The sequence below is a fragment of the Bison bison genome, unplaced genomic scaffold, assembly GCF_000754665.1.
Source record: "Bison bison bison isolate TAMUID 2011002044 unplaced genomic scaffold, Bison_UMD1.0 scf7180017864034, whole genome shotgun sequence".
NCBI classification, from domain to species: domain Eukaryota; kingdom Metazoa; phylum Chordata; class Mammalia; order Artiodactyla; family Bovidae; genus Bison; species Bison bison.
In genome coordinates this window covers 8,502,844-8,525,308 of record NW_011494606.1, presented here as the reverse complement: position 1 = coordinate 8,525,308, position 22,465 = coordinate 8,502,844, and the positions used below count along the sequence as shown (strand labels likewise).

The 22,465-nt window shown below is 37.9% G+C and overlaps 1 protein-coding gene across 3 annotated transcripts in view; it reads right to left on the bottom strand.

Annotated features, from left to right (window-relative positions):
- Nucleotides 1-22,465, bottom strand: part of HOMER1 (homer homolog 1 (Drosophila)) — a 140,212-nt gene that overhangs the window by 77,800 nt on the left and 39,947 nt on the right. For all 3 annotated transcript variants that reach the window (XM_010834593.1, XM_010834594.1, XM_010834592.1), the window contains exons 2-4: nucleotides 14,638-14,794; nucleotides 7,607-7,738; nucleotides 3,959-4,051 (exon numbers count right to left, since the gene is read on the bottom strand). In XM_010834593.1, coding sequence (XP_010832895.1) covers nucleotides 3,959-4,051; nucleotides 7,607-7,738; nucleotides 14,638-14,794 — 382 coding nt within the window. The remainder of the gene's footprint in view (nucleotides 1-3,958; nucleotides 4,052-7,606; nucleotides 7,739-14,637; nucleotides 14,795-22,465) is intronic.

Below are 22,465 nucleotides of genomic sequence, written 5' to 3'. Positions count from 1 at the left end.
AGAGAGAGAGAGAGAGAGCGCATGCACGTGGGAGAGAGAGTCCCTCAATCATCAGTCTTGATTATATATCATTGACTGTTTAAAAGAGTCCCATGGAAACATGAGGACATAAGATCTCCAACAGAGAAAAAGTTTTAAATTAATGTCTATTATTTAAAGAGAGATGTGAGAGAACCTGACAACTAACACATGAGTCCATGTATTCCTAGAGATGTTACCTGGATGAAGACAACACGAAGATTATGACACAACCTCGTATTTATACAGCGTGTACAATCTTAGCTCAAGAGTCCAAGAGGGAATTGGCTAACTCTGCTCTAAATGCCAGACGCCTTTCATCACAAGCCTTTAGGGAGATGGAAGGATTTATCTACAGCAGTGTTGCTCAAAGTGTGATTCTCCAGATCAACAGTCTTCAGCATCTCTTGGAAACCTGTTAGAAATGTACATTCTAAGGCCCTATCTCAGCCCTTCTAAATTTAGAAATGGTTGGGCCTCAGCAATTTGTATTTTAACAAGTCTTCCAGGGGCTTTTGATGTAGGCTTTATTTAATTAAGGCATCTGTATTTTTCTAAATAACACTGTCAAGGCTTTATATCATCATCTTCACCATTATAGTCACATTACAACTCAACTGTTAACATTAAGCCCTTACTATACATTAAGGACTTTGAAATCCTTACTTAATTCTCACAACAAGTTTGTAAGGAAATAACTTATTCCCATTTTATGAATTAAAGAAAATACTAATGTGCCTAAGCTCAGAAAACTAATAAGGGTAAGAGTCCAGATCAAAGCCGAGCTCTAGAGTCTACATTATCGCCATTATTGAACGACATTGTCAACATGGCATTATCATTATCATATTTATTCCACCCAACAATCCTGTAAGGTAAGTAATGTAACATTCATGTTGCAGATGTATAAACAGACTTGGATTAAGCAAATTTTTCAAGATCACATAATGGCAGAAAAAGAATGTATGTCTAAATTTGACCTGAAAATACATATGCCTATCTTGTCTGCAATACAGCCTTGAATAAAAGCAAAAGCTGTGACTATCTACTATTATCAATTATCACATTTAATCTCTTGATTCCCTTTGCTGAATTCCTGAGTAATATTCTATTCTCCAGGCAGAGTGTTATTTTAATAGATTGGATTAAACCAGTGAAAATCAAGCTCAAAATGAATAGAATCAGGGTGGCCAGAGATAACATGATTCAAAGTAAAACAGAAATATTAATGACCTCTGTAAGGGACTGTCATACAAAAAAAGAAAGGAGAAGAAAGAGAAATGAAAATACTTTTTTCCCCTATTTCTCTGGCTTCTGTAAATTAACAATCAGACTTCAAATATTTTTAAAAGATAAATGAAGGTCAGAATATTTTGGTTCTCAAATGCTAGTGTACTTAAGACATTTCTTTACTCATTGTATTTCACAGCACTTTCCAAATATAAACATCTTCGATTCCTCTGATGAAAGTAAAAGCTTAAAGACATTCCTTCCACCAAAGACAAGCAGAGACCTTAGCAGCAACTTGTAACATTGCCCAACTAATTAAAAACAAGTTACGATTAGAGAAGAGGAACTAAGTACAATGGCAAAGTGTAATCTATTACAATTTTATTAGAGTCTTTGGAGTATTCTTCTATTGAATGTGCTGGAGCATCCTGCGGTGGCACTAGAATCATTCACTTGAGGAACTAGAGCTCCCAATGTGTGCTGGCACTAAATTTTAAACAGGCTTTTATGTTTAAAAGCATCACTACACTATCAGAGCACTTAGGGAGATTCAAGAGAAGTTTCAAAATGATCATTTATGTTATTCCAGGTCTCTGCAAATACAGAGGAAGAATAATGGAGCTTTGGCTTCAATCCAGAGTTCACCTTTAGCCTGTGAGGGAATGTCTACTTTAAGCGTACTTAACAGAGCTCTCCTTTCCTCTGAAAACACTCAAAACTCTTTATACCAGTAGGGTTTACCAAATAGAGTTGGGTGTCAGGGGTGGGGAGGAAGGAAGAGCAAAATATTTTCTACAATGTTCCAATCATTTGGCTAGTCACAACATTCCAAGGCAATCACTATCTACTTCCTTAAAAAAGTTTTATGTAAAACAGCTACTTACTGACATAGTCCACAGAAACATTTATAACATCCAATCCTTCCTGTTATAAAATCTCTTAAGAACACTTCAAAAACAATTACCCTAGAGAAGAACCCAGTATAAAGCTGAACCTTACCCATAAGATTTCAACTGAAATAAAAATTTTAGAAAAGTCTATTATTAAAAAGCTGAAAGTTACTGGCCTTCTCTGAGTCATATTATTACATTAAAACCTTTGTAAAAGTACTGAAATGTAGCTATTTAATGAATTTTATTTGGAGATGTAATTAATTTCCAGCTGAAGAATACAATGGACAAGTAGCAGGTATTAACTAACCTGTTAAAGGAAAAAGTGATACTTTATAAAAACCTACAACCTTTGGGTCTCAGTGCTGAGATGTAAGTGTTCCAACTGTCAGATTTAAACACATCTTAAAATCAGGTAGAACAAACTATATTGTTTATATATTTTAATTTTCTGTATACTGTGATGACATCTTAAAAACCTTTCTAGTTAGCCAGTTCTTAGAGATAGCAGGGGGCTACGATGGGAGCATGCCTTTTACATGTAAATTAACCAGTCCAGGAAATACTCTTTTATCAGGCCCCTGAATTTGGGGAGACAACATTCCAAGGGCCGGGTGTTAGGCAACTGGGAACCGCCCTTATGGTTTAGAGCCAGTTGAAATCATGCAGACTGGTCAATCCTCGTTGTTCACCCTGCCTGCCATTCCCAAGAGAAACCCCAATACAGGCTCTAGCCTTGGTTCGTGTTCTCCTGCACTCCTGCTTTCTGCCCGCTGCCCAACCTGAGGCGTCCCTGCTGCCTCCTAGAGGTGTGCCATGCCTCCTGTTAGGGGAAACACAATGAAACTAACCAGCCTGGCCAGGCACCATAGTAACATTTGCATGGATTATTTTATGACAGGAGGTCCTGGTAAGGAACATGGAACTAACAAGCCACCACCAACTGGAAGAATTTAGGGAAGGCCAAAAGGAGATGTCACCTGTCCCACCACCTCCCAGGATCCTTCTCGCTGCATCCATCTTGCTTGAGCAATGCATGGACCACCAAAAAGGACCCTGAGTCAGAATGATTGGCCAGAGACAGCCAGAAACTAGCCTCATCACCAGAAAACCCGAGACTGTGAGTCACGTGACAGAGCAGTCCTCCTGGGGTCCCTTTGCCTGCTGTGCCCCTTCCCAATAAAGTCTAAAGTCTCTTGCTTTGTCAGCACACGTGTCTCCTCGGACAATTCATTGCTGAGTGTCAGAGAAGAGTCCACTTTTGGGGCCCTAGAAGGGGTTACCCTTCCTGCAACATTTCTAGGACCTGTGAGTACAATAAACTTTTGTCTCCCCAAGCCTCTCCCACGTCTCCTCTTGCAGCCACACTCTACTGATCATCACGGAAGACAGAAGACAGACAACAGGGCAATCTATGCTCTTTGTGTACAACTGTTTTCAAGTTGTATGCATATTAGAAAACTGACTTTTAATTACTAAACAGATTTCCCCGCCATGAGATTCTTATACACATTGATATATAAGGGGAAAAAAATCCTTTCTCCACTGCTGCTGCTGCTAACTCACTTCAGTCGTGTCTGACTCTGTGCGACCCCATAGATGGCAGCCCATCAGGCTCCACCATCCCTGGGATTCTCCAGGCAAGAACACTGGAGCAGGTCACTTCATTTTCACTTTCTCCACTAGTACAGACTAACTGAAGAGTGCATTTCTATGTCCACTTTGAAAATCACCTTAACTTTGCCATTATTTTTCTAAATTTATCTCTGGCATAAAGCATATCATCTAAAATGAACAAGGAATAGAAACTATATACCCACCTGTGAAGGTGTACTGGTAAGTTCCATCTTTTCTTGTGATTTCTCCTTTGCTAGTCGAGCAGCTTCTTTAAATTCCTGAAACTTTTCTGCAAACTGAATGCAGAAAGACTACATACATTAACCAAATAAAAATAGATCTTAATGCCCACTTTTACCCTAATTTTCTTCCATTCTACTGAATAATTGACTTGTATACAAGCAACTTAGCTCTCAAATCAATTACAGGCGTAATATGAAAATGACAGGAAAATAAACCTAAAATCAAACATTAGCATACCATAAAGTACTCTGACAAATCTCATTCAAAAACATCATGATACAACTAAGTTAGAATTTGGTGTCAGCTAGCTTTGCTATGTCCCTCCTTGGTTGTACAGATATTCTTTACTAAGACCAAGGTAGGGGATGGGGGTGGAGGTTGGGAGTGAAATCAGTAAAGATGGGCACACTGTTTATCACAGAGAAATTTAAATCACCTAAGTGTCCACTCCTAAACATCTCTGTATCTGGAGTAGGCCTTTAACTTTTATTAGGATATTAACTCTTGTATTACCTGAGGCATTTTATTTTCAGCAATACAAACAGCAACATTTATTAGTGTCACTGATTGACATTAGTAGATTTTCATTACCAAATATTCCTAAACAGCAGCAGAAAGGAAAAGCAGGTCCCCAAGAAGGTCTTTCAGATTGGTAACAATTTAAAAAATTACTTTTGTGAAATGCTAACTCTTAGGAACTCAAGGTAATCTAGTAAATAAAGGTCAGGGCTACAAACAGTATCTCTTTATGTACCGGAAGTGGAAATTACTGTCCCATTGTTCTCAGAGAGAATAAGCTAAGGCTACAAAATAACCAGATTTTTCAAAAAACTGAAAACCTTTGTGCAACTTTAAACATCTATTAGAGTTGGCAATAAAAACATGAAATTACAGGTCCCTCTCAAACCTGATAAACCAGCCCCAATTTCACTTGTATCTTGGGGAAGGAAAGCTTTGGAAGGAAAGGCTCATGATATTCTGACCTACTGCAGAGAAACGGAAGAAGGTCAAAATTAAAGCTGTTATAATAACTTTCCTTCTTACCTTAAACTTGTTACCCCCCATCTATAACTTGTAGATCAGGAAACTGAATCTGCATTATTATACTTATCTAATTAAAGAGACTATCATATTACTGTTAAAAAAAAATCTGAATATAGAGCTAAAAAGGTCACATTCACATTGTTGGAAATGAAATAAAAGAAAAACCATTATTAGTCTTTATGTAATTTGAACTAGTACATAAAGTTTTTCTTATACTAATTTGGCATTCCAAGGTAGTTAATGTTTAAAACTCTCCTCAACTTCACAAAGACCCAAGCTGCTGTTAATTTTTATAGACTTAGGTTTCCATGATAACAAAATACCACTTGGAAAGCACTCTGACAATCCAAGCATAGTTGAAATTTTCCTCATCCGTCAACCTTAGGAGACCACACATTTCTTTTCAGCGCTCCTGCTCTCTGCATTTTGAGAGCACCTTGTCTACAATTGCCTGCAGAGACTTCTCTGATCTCTTATAATGCTTTGTTTCATGGATGGTTTTTAGTGATAAAAACAAGCCAGAATATTTCCATGCTTGCTTCATTTATGTAAAAGATTATATATTCCTCTGGGGCCCCTACAAAGCACCAACCTTAATCTTCAAGGTAGCTTGGAAAATAAGTCATGATTTTGTTATTTTGGGGCCAAAACATTCTGAAGAGATTGATCACAAGCTCCTGGAGCCAAGTCTGGTGAATAAACACTAGGGTTGACTCCAGGAGCTAATGGGTCGTTTCCTAATAGTCAATCCACCTTCACGATACAGTACTAGGACTCACTACCAGTCAGTGTGGTCAGAAATATACACTAACTTTAAAGAGGAAAAACAAATTCTTTAACTATAAATACCATTCTCAGAAAAAATATCAGATAAGAGGAAACAATATGATTGACAGATTTTAATAAACTATTTCCTTATCACATTAGCTTTTGCCCATAACTTGAAAGATGTAGTTATAAAAAAGAACCAACTTAATAAAGTAAAAAATTACTCAGGTTCAAAAATCATTTCACGCAAGTTTGAGAAATTAATCCACAACCTAGTTCCTTTGTTGTCAGGAAATTCAGCAAGTGTAATATAATCATAGTTTTAATGTTTTTGCTATAGGGTTTAATAGACAATTTCAAAAGAAAAGTTCCAAAAAGGTTCTGAGTAATGGCAAAAATATTAGAATAAATGTGTAATTTCCTGAGGGGATTGTTTATGGAGGGGCAACGCTTAACTGGATGCCTATGTCCCTGCTTTGTTGAAATACTTTGAGGCTAAAACTCATACTTTTACCACAGTTCAAGAAATGTATTTGGAGAATATGGTGGATGTAAGAGAAACGTAATTAGGCAACACTTGTTTGTCTTAATTATCTTATAGAGAATGACTTATAGTCATCAAGATGAAAGTTAAAACCGTTGTAAAACTGAGCTTACAACTCTAATTTATATTAAAGAAAAGATAACAAAAGCACTTGAAAACAACGTTCAGGAAGTTTTACAACTAAAACCAAAGGAAAGAAAGATTATTTTAACTACTGAACTATCTAATTATAACCAAGTCAATAAATATTCACAAAAGTGTAAGATTTTTTAAAAAGAACTGATTTTTAAGAATCTAAATGATTTCTATAATGAACAGTTGGGGTTTAAGTTAAGTATTAACAGTGTGCATCCAACAAAGCCTGCTTACCCTGCACTTGAGCAATTTCAGTTCCCAGGTCATCGGATCTGACGTGTACCAAAGCATACATAAAATATGGTTCAGACGTAGGGTTATTCTTTTAACTGCATACTTCAGAGAAGTTGTAAACATAACCCTCTGGGTCTGGTGAGCACTAAATGTGAAGTATAAAGGTGAGCAATCATCCCCTTGATCATCTTGCTATCCTGCCATTGTTTCCTTCTTCTTATAAGCTCTTTCTTTGTGAGAGCCACAAGAACTCAAGATGCTGCTGGTATAAACACTTCATGGCTTTTTGCTTCTATGCAGGACAACTGTTTTTTCCCCAATATTTTGCCCAGGTGATGCTCTGTATTTTTTCAGCCATTCTAGCCATAGCAATTTACTTGGTTGGTTCCAAGAACTCCTCAGGGTCTCTTAGATCTTACTCTCTGTTGTATCAGAGAGCTCAGAGTTATTCTCACCCAAACAAAGCATAAAACAGAATTTATATGTCAAAAAGCTGAAATACCACTATCAGCTTGAGTTTCCACAATTCAGAAGAGTTTGGTGTTTACCTATATTGCAGAACATCAATCAAAGGTGCTACCCACCAAGCAAAGTCCATATTAAAGTGATAATTCCCACCTTTTATTTCCTATCATACCTAGTTAACCACACAAATGTCAATACAACACATGCAATCAATGGTGACTGTATTTAATGTATACAACAATGTTTCCAGTTAACAGTGGAATCTAATCTCTCACTTCTTGCTCTAAAGTCACGACAGTCATTCTGAGAATACCAAAGAAATTTCTCCTACATTTTATACTCTCCATTTTCCATTACATTTATAAGATGTCTGACCAGAAGATGTAGATTTCCACTTGGATCTTATGATTTAACTTACTTTTGAAAGATGATGCTCAGAGGAGAACCCCAGTCCATAAACAGTGTTTGCCCTGCTATCGGCCCACTGGCCAAACTTCTGAGATGTTTTAGTAAATGTCATGTTTGGAGTGATGGTGCTGTTAATTATTGCCTGAAAAATAAAATAAGTATGAGGAACCAGCCAAAAATTCGCAAATAGACAAGCACAGGACTACTCAGTTAGATAAAAACTTAGGATTCCTATTGAGCCACAATGTTAAGTATATGAAGAGAGTTAGAGAAACAGTTTTTAACATTATAAGTGATAATGTGGAAATATGGTAATAATAGAACCATAAATACAATGGTACTCTTTCACAAATTTCAACACTTAACAAGCAAAATAAATGTTCCTGTAATGCAGAGAATTTTAAAGAGTTTATAATGTGGTCAGTGTCTTCTCTTTGAACATTTAGGATTACTACCTATTAATTCTAGGTGATGTTCATTGGAAGCAAGTTAGGTTTTAGCAGTTGCTTATTTAAAAGTAAAGTCTCCCTCCCCACAGCGTCTTACAAAAATGAAGACACCAAATTTTATTTGAAAACTATTTTCTAAAAATCCATCAAGAATTTTCTTAAAGCCAACTTACCTGAAATATACTGTGATACAGAAAAGATTTTCAGTCATTTACTAAGTTTTCCTCTACTCAAGAGCAAAACAAACCCTTAAGTATATACTTTGTTGATGTATAAAGTGGTATAAAATCATGTTAATGAGAATCACTATCATTTTTTATTATAATATAGTTCCTTAGAAAACTAGTATTGGGCTTCCCTGTTGGTTCAGATGGTAAAGAATCTGCCTACAATGCAGGAGATCCAGGTTTGATCCCTGGGTTGGAAGATTCCCTAGAGAAGAGAATAGCAACCCACTCCAGTGTTGTTGCCTGGAGAGCACAGAGGAGTCTGGCAGGCTAGAAAATTAGCATTATTTTATTAAATATTAACTTTGCTGATCACTTTAATGAATTTCAACTGTCCTTTACCACATTAACTTAAGTTCATTCAGTCCTTCTGCCAGTACTTCTAAAGGGTAGAATCAGTTTTAGTTAAGAAGTCTAGTGCACTGGAATGACCCAGAGGGATGGTATGGGGAGGGAGGAGGGAGGAGGGTTCAGGATGGGGAACACAGGTATACCTGTGGCGGATTCATTTTGATATTTGGCAAAACTAATACAATTATGTAAAGTTTAAAAATAAAAAAAATTAAAAAAAGAAGTCTAATGACTTTGTAATTGAGATTGAGATTACAAAGTGATCTCAGTAATAATAAAACAGATATGTTATCAAATCCATAAGCAGTTACTTGGTGCACTATAAAATTCTGAATAAAAATGAAGCATTTTCAGGACATAGCTAAATCTGTATACCACATGAACAGTAAAAATGTAAATATTTATTCACTATGAGGTATTGATGAAGTTATAATGAGTGCCTGATACCTGTCCTACTAAAGTAGACAGTAAGAGTGTAGTGCCTTGCTTTCTCTCAGACAGTAGTCATGTTATCTTTTGTTACATGAAAGCCCTTCTTCTCAATAAGCATTTTTACCTCTGACAAAATTTATATACTAATATATTGCCTTACCCTTTGGTTCAAAAGCTGTTTTTCCTAGCATGTCATTCTAGATCCTATAAAATGTAGCTAACAATTGCTCTAACATGTGGCCTTAGTCACTCAGTCATGTCTGACTCTGCGATCCCATGGACTGTAGCCCCCCAGGCTCCTCTGTCCATGTGATTCTCCAGGCCAGAACCTTCTGCAGGGGATATTCCCAACCCAGGGATGGAACCCAGGTCTCTTGCATTGTAAGCGGATTCTTTATTGTCTGAGCCACTTGGTCACAAAGGGCATAATGTACAGGGTTGTCATCAAATGAAAGATTAAGTGGGAAAGAATATACTAATAGTAAGGAATTGTTTGAATATGCAACTTTTTGTGTGTGTACTACTAAATGTCTAGCACAATTCTAGGAACTTGAGATACAACAGTGAGAAGCAACATGATTATGCATTACATTCTAGAGCAAGAAGACTTGGCTGGTGAACAAACAAACCAGTAGCTGAGCAATGAGATTTCAGAGAGTAGTAAGTGCTGAGAAGACCACAGACCAGGATGGGATAAAGCCCGAGAGACAGGAAGACCAAGGCTAATTTGGTGGTCCCTGAGGGTTCGCCGAGGAGGGTACTTGTCAACTGAGATCTGAGGGTTTCCAAGGATACACACAGGTATCTTACAGCTGATCCTAATAACTCTCACACAGTGAGGCAACCACAGGATTTATAAAGCATGTAAGGGACGTGACCCGTGTGCTGCTGATTTGTTGTTTAGTCGCTAAGTCTAAACTCTTCTTTGACCCCATGGACTGTAGCCCTCCAGGCTCCTCTGTCCATGGGATTCTTCAGGCAAGAATACTGGAGTGGGTTGCCATGCCCTCCTCCAGGGGATTTTCCCGACCCAGGGATCGAACCTGCATTTTCTGCATTGGCAGGAGGGTTCTTTATACTGCTGCCACTGGTTACTGACCTATTTTTTGCTATTTCAAATTAACTTCTTCCTGCTTTTACGTTTAAGAGCTCCGTTTTAATATGCTTTCTGAATCTTTCCTTGCCTGCATATGACTTGTTTTGGGATTCTTTAATCAGTGAAGAAAATTCTAAAATAATAGATGATTCTGCATTTAAAATAATTTATTAGAGTTCTTAGAATAGAATGCCATTATAAATCCACTTTTTAAAAATTTAGTTTTTTAAAATTAATACCTATGTCTCTCAATCCCATAGTTCTTTTTTTCAAGGAAGAGTAGTAGAAATGCTGGGTCGCCACTGACATATAGTGCCCTGATCCTGGCCCCCGGCCATACCGATGTCAGCAGCAGGATTAGAAAATCTTTGAGCAAACTTCACATGCACAGTAAAGGCCCTACGTGAGAAACCAAGGGACGTTTTCTAATCAGGAGCACCTAAAAGTTTTCCCAGCTCACTGTGCTGAGCAGAAACAGAAGCGAGGGTACAAAGAAGAAACTCGTTCATTTGGCTACATCAAATCAACTACCAGTGCTTAACCAAAAAACTACTTCTATGGGGAACTGTAGTAATTCAACTGAGCTCAGTTCAGTTCAGTCACTCAGTCGTGTCCTACTCTTTGCGAACCCATGGACTGCAGCACTCCAGGCCTCCCCGTCCATCACCAACTCCTGGCGATTACTCAGACTCATGTCCATTGAGTCGGTGATGCCATCCAACCTTCTCATCCTCTGCTGTCCCCTTCTCCTTCCACCTCCAATCTTTCCCAACATCAGCGTCTTTTCAAATGAGTCAGTTCTTCACATCAGGTGGCCAAAGTATTGGAGTTTCAGCTTCAGCAGTAGTCCTTCCAATGAATATTCAGGACTGATTTCCTTTAGGATGGACTGATTGTATCTCCTTGCAGTCCAAGGGACTCTCAAGAGCCTTCTCCAACACCACAGTTCAAAACCATCAATTCTTCGGAGATCAGCTTTCTTTATAGTCCAACTCTCACATCCATACATGACTACTGGAAAAACCATAGCTTTGACTGGACAGACCTTGGTAGGCAACGTAATGTCTCTGCTTTTTAATAAGCTGTCTAGGTTCGTCATAGCTTTTTGTCCAAGGAGCAGGCATCTTTTAATTTCATGGCTGCAGTCACCATCTGCCGTGATTTTGGAGCCCCCCAAAATAAAGTCTGTCACTGTTTCCATTGCTTCCCCATCTGTTTGCCATGAAGTGATGGGACCAGATGCCGTGATCTTAGTTTTCTGAATGTTGAGTTTTAAGCCAACTTTTTCACTCTCCTCTTTCATCAAGAGGCTCTTTAGTTCTTCTTCGCTTTCTGCCAAAAGGGTGGTGTCATCTGCATATATGAGGTTATTGATATTTCTCCCAGCAATCTTGATTCTAGCTTGTGCTTCATCCAGCCTGGCATTTCACATGATGTACTCTGCATATAAGTTAAATAAGCAGGGTGACAATATACAACCTTGATGTACTCCTTCCCCGATTTGCAACCAGTCTGTTGTTCCATGTCCAGTTCTAACTGTTGCTTCCTGACCTGCATACAGATTGCTGAGGAGGCAGGTCAGGTGGTCTGGTATTCCCATCTCTTGAAGAATTTTTCACAGTTTGTGGTGATCCACACAGTCAAAGGCTTTGGCATAGTCAATAAAGCAGAAGTAGATGTTTTTCTGGAACTCTCTTGCTTTTTGGATGATCCAACGGATGTTGGCAATTTGATCTCTGGTTCCTCTACCTTTTCTAAATCCAGCTTGAACATCTGGAAGTTCGTGGTTCATGTACTGTTGAAGTCTGGCTTGGAGAATTTTGAGCATTACTTTGCTAGCGTGTGAGCTGAGTGCAATTGCGCGGTAGTTTGAGCATTCTTTGGCATTGCCTTTCTTTGGGATTGGAATAAAAACTGATCTTTTCCAGTCCTGTGGCCACTGCTGAGTTTTCCAAATTTGCTGGCATCTTGAGTGCAGCACTTTCACAACATCATCTTTTAGGATTTGAAATAGCTCAACTGGAATTCCATCACCTCCACTAGCTTGGTTCGTAGTGATGCTTTCTAAGGCCCACTTGACTTCGCATTCCAGGATGTCTGGCTCTAGGTAAGTGATCACACCATCGTGATTATCTGGGTCGTGAAGATCTTTTTTGTATAGGTCTTTTGTGTATTCTTGCCACCTCTTAATATCTTCTGCTTCTGTTAGGTCCATACCATTTCTGTCCTTTATTGTGCCCATCTCTGCATGAAATGTTCCCTTGGTATTTCTAATTTTCTTGGAGAGATCTCTAGTCTTTCTCATTCTATTGTTTTGTTAATAGCATCAGTTTAAAAAATAACTAGATAATGGAAAATGTGATAGAAAACATAACTCTGGTATAGCAGGTAGATTTTGTTAAATGAAACAAACCAAAAAAAAACACAAAAAACAAACCTTTTCACTGAGTTATATAAGAGCCTCATAATTACAAGCTGCAAAGTACATTCAAAAATGGAAATGACAGAAGCAATAGTTCATACTGCTTCAGAAAGAAAAACACATGAGGATTATTTAATCACAATGGACTTGGGCCTACTATACTTTTATATACCATTTAACTGCCCTCTCTAATAACCACATCTCATCTGTTATTTGGGCTGAGAGACAAACACGAGTTACACAGAACTGAAGGTTCAAGTCAGGGAAAAGAAATGCTTTAACATTCTAGGGTCTGAGATTATAATAATTAACATCTGTTAATTTCACTAAAGTTACAAAATGTTGCAAAATTATTCATTAAAGAAAACTTCACAGAAATTAATTGCTGCTATTTCCCAAGTCCTATAAATCCTGAGTAAAAATGAAAAGAGGACCAATTATTCAAATAAATACATGTCCGTTACTTACGTACAAGACAAAGTACAAACAGCCCCTGAGATCCTATAACCCAGTTAAGGAGATAAGGGATGAGCACACAGACAAAACAGACTGAAAAGTTGAGCATTAAATTCAACTATCTTTTATTCCCTCGAACACTACACAGTATGTAATTAAAAGCCTAATACTACTAATAGTTACAATAGCAGTGTTTGTATAGTGATTACCATATATATGTTAAGTGTCTTTGCCTAAATTAATTTGTTTAATCTTCACAATAATCCTATGGTGTAATGATGTAGTTTTTTATATTAATTCTTTTCTTACAGATGAGAAAACTGAGACATGAAGACGCTAAATACCTTGTTCTAGGTCATGTGGTTAGGAAGTATTAAAGTAAATATTCAAACCAGATGTTCCTGCTCCAGATTCTGTGGTCTTATCTCTACACTGCACTGCAAAAATTTCCTAGGAATGGAAAGGTCTTACGACATCAGGAAAGCTTGAAGGAGAAGAGACTCATGGCGTTAAGAAAGCTTGAATGAGAAGGATGGAGGCCTCATCTTTTTACAGACTATATCCAGGAATTAGTGTCTGGTATTTATCTACGTGTATTATTCAAAATTCACTGAGGAAAAAATGGAATTTCTCCCTTTTTGAAGGGTATACTATCCATCAGGCACTGAGCTACCCAGGCGCTTTGCAGATACTAACTCAATCCTTACAACCACTACTGCGGTGAAAACAATGAAACTGAGAGAAGTTAACACACAATTTGCCCCAAATCAAAAACTTAGTAGATGGTAGATTTGAGATATAAACCTAGGCAGTCCATGCTCTTAAACATTTTACTATCTGCCTCTCCTAAAAAATAAAAAGAGGTCTTCTCCCTTCATTTCTCTTCTGAATAATGGATGTTGACTTTATTGTTGAATACTGAATTTAATATAGAAAGACTTCCTATGATTGAGGAATTTTGAACTGCTATTAGATTATAGAAGTATATCTAAAAAGAAGTCTAGTTCCTCATTAGATTACATGCTCAAGAGTAGAAACTGTATCTATTCCAAGCACTTAGCACAGTGTCCAACAGAACAGATATGCAATGAGTACTTACCAAATATACTGAAATCAAATTTGTAGAATATTTTAGCGTGTAACTCAATATATGCCTGCATGCATGCATGAGTGCTCAGTCGTGTCTGACTCTTTGTGACCCCAGGGACTGTAGCCCACCAGGCTCCTCTGTCTATGGGATTCAGCAAGTATATTGGAGAAGATTGCCATTTCCTCCTCCAGGGGATTTTCCTGACCAAGGAGGGATCAAACCCATGTTGCCTGTGTCTCTTGCACTGCGGGTGGATTCTTTACCACTGAGCCATGGGGGGAGCCCTCAACTCAATATATATATATATCAGGTGGTTAATCGAAGTAATTTAGTAGATGAAAAAGTTGCTACCCTAAAAGTTGCTACCCTATTGATCGATTTTGTTTTTTAAAAGGTAGGTTTTAAAAACTGAAATGAAAATGTTTTATTTTACTGTAGATAAAAATCTTCTGAATAAAACTAAAGTGAATACTGTATAAAGCAAAACAGCAAGGTTATTTAAAGTAAATGGAACTTACCTTTGAGCCGTCTAAACTGATTATCCTATACACGTTTCTTGTGCTGTCATAGAAATAAGACACAGTAACTGCATGCTTGCTGGTGGGCACCCAGTTCTTCTTTGTGTTTGGGTCGATCTGGAAGACATGAGCTCGAGTGCTGAAGATGGGTTGTTCCCTGCAGGGGAGAAAACAAAATGACGGGCTGAAAGCAGCCAATTTGATTCCACTGGACAAGAGAACATGAAAACTGTGAGGGTGATTTGTCTTAACCAAAAACTCCCACATCCTTGAAAATATAAGAAACTTTCCTTTAGATCTGAATACTCTGGAAGTGTGCAACCATACGCTTCTTTAAAACAATTACAGTCAATCCTTATTGTTTGAAGATTCTGTATCCAAGATTTTGCCTACTCCATAAAGTGCATCTGTTACCATAAACTCCTTACTTGGGGCAGTTTCTTGGTCTTTGCCAGTGACCTCACATGCTCCACCTGAGGCTGATCAAGGCACTTCTCAGCCTTCTTGTTTCAGCTCTCATACTATAAACAAGTATCCTTGCAACTTATTCGGCACCCTGGAGTCCGCATCTCTGTGCTTTCTTTTGGTACTTGCATTGTTTCAAACGGCCCCCAAGCACAGTGCCGAGTGCTGTCTGTTCTTAGGTACAAGCAGACTGTGATGTGCCTCATGGAGAAAAAATGTTACATAAGCTTTGTTCAGGCATGAGTGCTTTTGGCCAAGGGTTAATGGTAATGAATCAATGATATATATTAAATAGGATGTCTTTAAATAGAAACATAATCAAAGAAGGCTATTGATTGGCTGATGAAAATGTGACCTGAGGCTCACAGGAGCCTAACCCTGTGTCTCCCTCAGGACGATGGTTCAATATCACTAATTCAGTGTTTGTGGTGTCTTTGCAGAACAAAACCATTACAAATAGAACTGACGATGTGCTATTAAAATACAAGTATCTTATATGTGGCTGTCACTAAGCTAAAAGTTTTTACCATTTAAAATTACCTAATTCTGGGGAGGAATTTACTGGGAAAGTTTACACTCAATATAATCTCTACTACATTGAAAAATACAAGGAAAACAAACTAATCCATCATCACAGAATCTTTTACCTAGATCAAGTAAGGCCTTAAATAGAGGTTTCTATAATTACAATTTCAAGAACCAAAACTATTCAAAAATATATATTCAAAATATGATCATTACAGATTTCTTTTACAGTCTGAAAAAAACAAGCATAAAAAAAAATCTGCACGTAATAGAACCATTATAAAGCAAAATTTTCCAAGTTCTCAGTAAAAATTCTCTTGTAACAAGCATTGACCAAAATTTGGGGGGAGTCCAATTGTTTCTGTCACTTACATAACACTTTTCTTTCCTAAAGCAGCTTAAGGTCCTAAGGAGAATTTTAACTGGTACTATGTAAAGTTAAAATTAAGTATGTTTAAATTTTTCATTTTAAAGAATTAAAAAAAAAATTCCAATTTTAAATTTAAAGACACGAAAAGAGAGTATCGAAAACAGTGAAATTAGAAAACAGGCAAGGCAAATTTTGGTCTTTGGCAAAATGACTCTTCAGATTAGTAATAATGGGCTGGGTGCTACATATGCCTCCTGTGATTTACTTTAGCCCTCAGACAGCTGTTATGAAAGGGAGGTACTTTTCCTGTATGTAACCAGGCTCTTCCCAGTTTTATTTCTGGAAACCTCTATAACAACTGTTCTTATGAAAGAATCACTTCTGAAAGGAAGTGAGTGATACATTTTATGCCTCTCCCTAAAAAAATGAAGCAGGAAGTCATCACTTCTGGCTTAACTGCCATTATACACAGGTTCACTCGAGAAATAATTATGAATGATCTGGCAACACACTACACCAGTTGAAGTCTTCCAAACTAGGAGTAGGTCTTACTCACTCCCTTTCCCATCCTCAAAATCTCTGACTTTCACAGTGAGGCTGATGCTACATTTGGGTTGTCGTCCAGAAGTCCTGCAACCTCTGATTCTCTTTTCTCATCTTGTAATTAAAGTTTAGAGAGTGCTACTAGTTTTGATTCATAGAGAAATTCATTCACACAGAATTCTATTTATTAAGACCCATAAAGAAGGGAAATAGGCCACTTGTTCTTATTGACTTGATAGTTCTTTTTTTCATTTGACAGGGGGTAAATTTCTAGATAGTGTAGGCTGATATAAGCATGTTTTCTAATACATGTGTTTTCCAAAAAAGTAAAACTGTTAAGACAATGATATTGCTTTTGCAAGCCTTATATGACTAATCATCAAATCCTTGTTCAATGGAAATGCAGTTTGAGTCCAACAAATACTTTCACACTATATTAATTCACACAGTGTAATTAATCTGCACAATTATTCCACTCAATTTAATCCCATCCCGAATAAAAGTCTTTAGGGTAAACTAGCTATTTTTACAAGCAAATGACATCTGACATCAACTAAACACACTGCTTTCTTCAATTCTTCTCTGATTTCTTAAAAAGATTTCTGTGATCAAAAGCCTAGCCATCATCATCTGGATGATAAAGACTAGGAAAATAAGCTTACAGCTGATAAACAGTGAAGAGAATTTCAAGAAGTAATGAGGGTGATACCACATGTATCAGGGCACACAAATAGGTGATACACACTTTTACTGAATATCTACTACATGCATAAAACAGAGAGAGAGAGAGAGATGGTCTTTGCCTTTGACATGTTCAACCTGGTGTGGGAAGACGGATACGTTAAACAAATAAAATACTCTTCAGCATGATAGAGACTCTGAAAGTAAGTGGGTAAGGGCTACTATGGAGAAGCTGATGCCTAAGAAGAGCCTGAAACCATGGCACAGTATCTCAGCATGTGTAGCATGAACCTCAGTGAGTGTGAGTAACAGTAGTGAACCATGAATTTCCAGATGTTCAAGCTGGATTTATAAAAGGCAAAGGAACCAGAGATCAAATTTTCGACATCTGTTGGATTATCCAAAAACCAAGAGAGTTCCAGAAAAACATCTACTTCTGCTTTATTGACTATGCCAAAGCCTTTGACTGTGTGGATCACCACAAACTGTGGAAAATTCTTCAAGAGATGGGAATACCAGACCACCTGACCTGTCTCCTCAGAAATCTGCATGTAGGTCAAGAAGCAACAGTTAGAACTGGACATGGAACAACAGACTGGTTGCAAATCGGGAAAGGAATGCATCAAAGTTGTATATTGTCACCCTGCTTATTTAACTTATATGCAGAGTACATCACGTGAAATGCCAGCCTGGATGAAGCACAAGCTGGAATCAAGATTGCTGGGAGAAATATCAATAACCTCAGATATGCAGATGACACCACCCTTATGGTAGAAAGCGAAGAACTAAAGAGCCTCTTGATGAAAGAGGAGAGTGAAAAAGTTGGCTTAAAACTCAACATTCAGAAAACTAAGATCACGGCATCTGGTCCCATCACTTCATGGCAAACAGATGGGGAAGCAATGGAAACAGTGACAGACTTTATTTTGGGGGGCTCCAAAATCACTGCAGATGGTAACTGCAGCCATGAAATTAAAAGATGCCTGCTCCTTGGACAAAAAGCTATGACGAACCTAGACAGCTTATTAAAAAGCAGAAACATTACATTGCCTACCAAGGTCCGTCCAGTCAAAGCTATGGTTTTTCCAGTAGTCGTGTATGGATGTGAGAGTTGGACTATAAAGAAAGCTGATCTCCGAAGAATTGATGGTTTTGAACTGTGGTGTTGGAGAAGGCTCTTGAGGGTCCTTCGGACTGCAAGGAGATTCAACCAGTCCATCCTAAAGGAAATCAGTCCTGAATATTCATTGGAAGGACTACTGCTGAAGCTGAAACTCCAATACTTTGGCCACCTGATGTGAAGAACTGACTCATTTGAAAAGACGCTGATGTTGGGAAAGACTGAGGGCAGGAGAACGGGATGACAGAGGATGAGATGGTTGGATGGCATCACCGACTCAATGGACATGAGTCTGAGTAATCGCCAGGAGTTGGTGATGGACAGGGAGGCCTGGAGTGCTGCAGTCCATGAGTTTGCAAAGAGTCGGACAGGACTGAGCGACTGAACTGAACTGAACTGAACATTGGACATAGGGATGCTAGTCAGAACCTTACAAAGGATCCCAAGTATTAAAAATAAATATAAAAAGGATAGGAGGTTAGGGAGTGGAATTAAGAAATGAGAAGGGATTAAAGGTAAGTTAAGAAAGCAGAAACAGTATGATTAAGTAACAGTTTGGATATAGGGCAGTGGTTCATCAAACTGGAGTGAGCTGTCTCTCAGGGGACATTTCTCAAAGTCTGGAGACATTTTGTACAGTCATAGCTGAGGAAGACTGCTACTGGCTTCTAATGGGAAGAAGCCAGGGATGTTGCTAAATATTTATAATGCACAGGACAGCACCCTACAACAAAAAACTATCCATCCAAAAATGTCAAGGTTAAGAAATTGTCTCCTGGGTTTCTGGTCTGGGTAACTGAAAAGAAGACAGTGCCACTAAGCAGGACGGTAAACAGAAAATATAGTCAGGAACTGGGGGTTGCTTGACGAGGGAAAGATGAGCTCTCAGTTTTGACCAAGTTCAAAAGCGTACAGGGTTTGCATTGTAAAAACTATCAGGAAGGAAACTCAAAATGTTACTTTCGGGCTCAACAGAGAAAACCAGGCTGGAGTGAAAAGTTTTGAGAATCATTAAGAGAGATTATCACTAGTCTATTTAAGATACATATCAATATTAAGCATGTGGATAAATTTCATTTTAGAGAAAAGCTGCAGAAAGCAGTAGAGAAGCTATACCTGAAATTTCAAAGCTCTTATCTCTTAAAGGATCTGAAAAGCACTTGACACAGATTATCCCAAGTGTTCAAGTGGTAATACTATTTCAAATAAACTGGATGGCACTCGTAAATAAAGGTTAGACACACTACTTCCTTAATAACAATTCACACAAAACCAACTGCATCAAATACCAGCATTTTCCAACGTATGGTCTATGGAACAAAAGTCCTAGAACTGAGTGTTCCATGTTTAAATAAGTACTGCAAATATCGTGTGTGTCCCACTCTGAAACATTTATAAAGCATGTTAATATAAAGTTCTAAGAAGTCCTGCAGTAAAGAAATCCATTTAACCCTGAATAACCAACCCAGCATGCAGCAAAATGATCTAACCCCAGAATTCTTCATGGAACACAGTAACATCTCATAGGACTTAGATTTATAACTACAATATGAGAATGGAAAGATACATTTTGGGGTAAATACATCTCACCGAAAGCCAATTTATATATTCTACCATCTTTATTGACATTACTGTTACTAGAATATATATATATAAAGCATAACACAAAATCGAGGCCTTTAGTCCTATATAACACCACAGAGTAACTCTCCTAAGAAATTAAATATTAATCTAAAAATCAACTTTAAAAGCAAATAGGTTTTGGCAGGGAATGCTTTAAATGAGCTTAGAGAAACAAAACTAAACACAGACAAACACAGAGAGAGACACACACACACATTTTAATCTTAGAGAATCATCTACTGTGTAATTTCTTCCATCAATAGTTCATGACCCGTTAAAACAGGTTACTTGAGTATTTTCCAGAAGGTTCATAAAATAACTCTAAAATTTGGTATAATACATATTATATATAATATAATTCTGGAGATCCTGGGCTTCCCTGATGGCTCAGGGGTAAAGAATCCACCTGCCAATGCAGGAGACATGAGTTTGATACCTGGTTGGGGAGGATCCCACAGGCCGTGGAGCAACTAATCCACACACCACAACTATTGAGCCTGCGCTCTAGAGTCCAGGAGCTGCAACTATTGAGCTCGTGTGCTGCAATTCCTGAAGCCCGCGGGCCTAGAGCCTGTGTTCTGCAATAAGAGAACCCATGGGGATGAGAAGCCCTCACACTGCAACCAAGAGTAGTCCTTGCTCGCCACAACTGGAGAAAAGCTCGCAGAGCAAAGACAACCCAGCACAGCCAAAAATAGACAAATAAAATGCTTAAAAAAAGAATTCTGAATGTCGTAATCATGGGCTAAAATTCTATAAGTACTACACACAGTAATGAACTCTACAATTTGATACGGATGTAGAAAATTAGAGGAATGTAAAGACTAGATGGCTCTGAGGAAAATGTAGTGAAATCAGAATTTTGTTTCAGAAATAAAGTTTATTTACACTCATAAAAATTAACATAAACAATTATTGCATTTAACTCTCAGGCATCTATCTGTATGATAAGAAAGGGAGATCATGAAAAACTGAAGCAAAACAAAAAAACTATTTGCCAAGAAAAATAAAAGCTCTAGATCTAGGAATAAAACAAAAAGCTAACATTTGTCATTTGGATAGCTTTAGTTGAAAAGAAAAATCAATGATGATTTTTTTTTTTAATTACTACTAAAGCTTATACTACTGCAAATATTAAGAGATTGCCCAATGGACTTTTGTTCTAAGGAAGTGTAAAGGTATGGGTCCAATAAATACAACCAAGCTCAAGGGAATAGAGAGTAATTATACATTTCCTAGTCTTCTTTTAATACCTAGCTTACAAATATCCTTTTCAGAAATTTAAGTACAATTACATATTGTAGCAAAGTGGACATAAAGAAAGTTATGATTTCAAACAATTCCCAGACTTTCTACTTAATTTTTCAAAAGAAAGTAGCCTGGCAGAGAGATAAGAAACAAGGTAGATGATACCTTCCATGAAGAGTTTGATGTTACAGACACTGCTGGCTAACTATCCACCAACTGTTCCTCCTGGCTTCTTTCCAGCACACCTCAGACGGTGCTCCCTACCCTCCTCCACACGTCTGTGAGCTTCACTAAGATCATCAATGCAATTCCATCCTCCTTGCCAGAAGTCTGCTTAGGAATAAATCCCTTAAGTAGTTCTGGATAATGAGATAACCAGGGAAAGTTTGCTGGAAGCTTCTGGATACACCCACAAAAAGATACACACATAAGAAGGGATGTTCTCTTGAATAATACTGCATTTGCAGTGACACCCAGCCTTGAAGAGTCATTTTAGGACCTTGAGGGCAGCTAGTGCTGTGCTAAGTCGCTCAGTAGTGTCTCTTTGTGACCCCACGGGCTGTAGCCCACCAGGCTCATTTGTCCATGGGATTCTCCAGGCAAGAGTGCTAGAGTGGGTTGCCATTTCCTTCTCCAGGGGATCTTCCAGACCCAGGGATTGAACACATGCCTCTTGTGTTTCCTGCATTGGCAGGTGGGTTCTTTACCATGAGTGCCACCCGGAAACCTGAGGGCAGTTAACCTGAGAAGAAAGCCAACATTGTGAAGCAGAGTAGATGGAAAAATCAAGAATCTGGTTCCTTGATTATGTCATTGACTCAATGAATCAGCCTCCAGGCTTTTTATGTGATAAAACAAGCTTCTAAGTTATTCCAGGCAATTGTCATTTTAAAAATTACACAAATGGTAACTGAAGAAAGAGGTGTACATATAGTAAACTCTGAAACATGTTCCCCCATAAGATGTGACTGGTGGTCTTCCAGTTCTCCTGGCTGTCTAGCTACACACTGGTCATTCATTAACTTTGCAACACAGACCCACAGTACACACAATTACATTTTTAGGGCCCCATTTAATACTGTAGAGGTAATCAATGGAAAAATTTATAGGACTGACTGAGATGGGTGGAAGAAATATGGAAACCATAAAAGTTCATTATTAATTGACTTTCTGCTATAAGGATTTAGTATCCAAATCTTTTAGTCAAGAAATAGCAGTATAACAGCATATTAGAGCTACATAGGCCACTACCA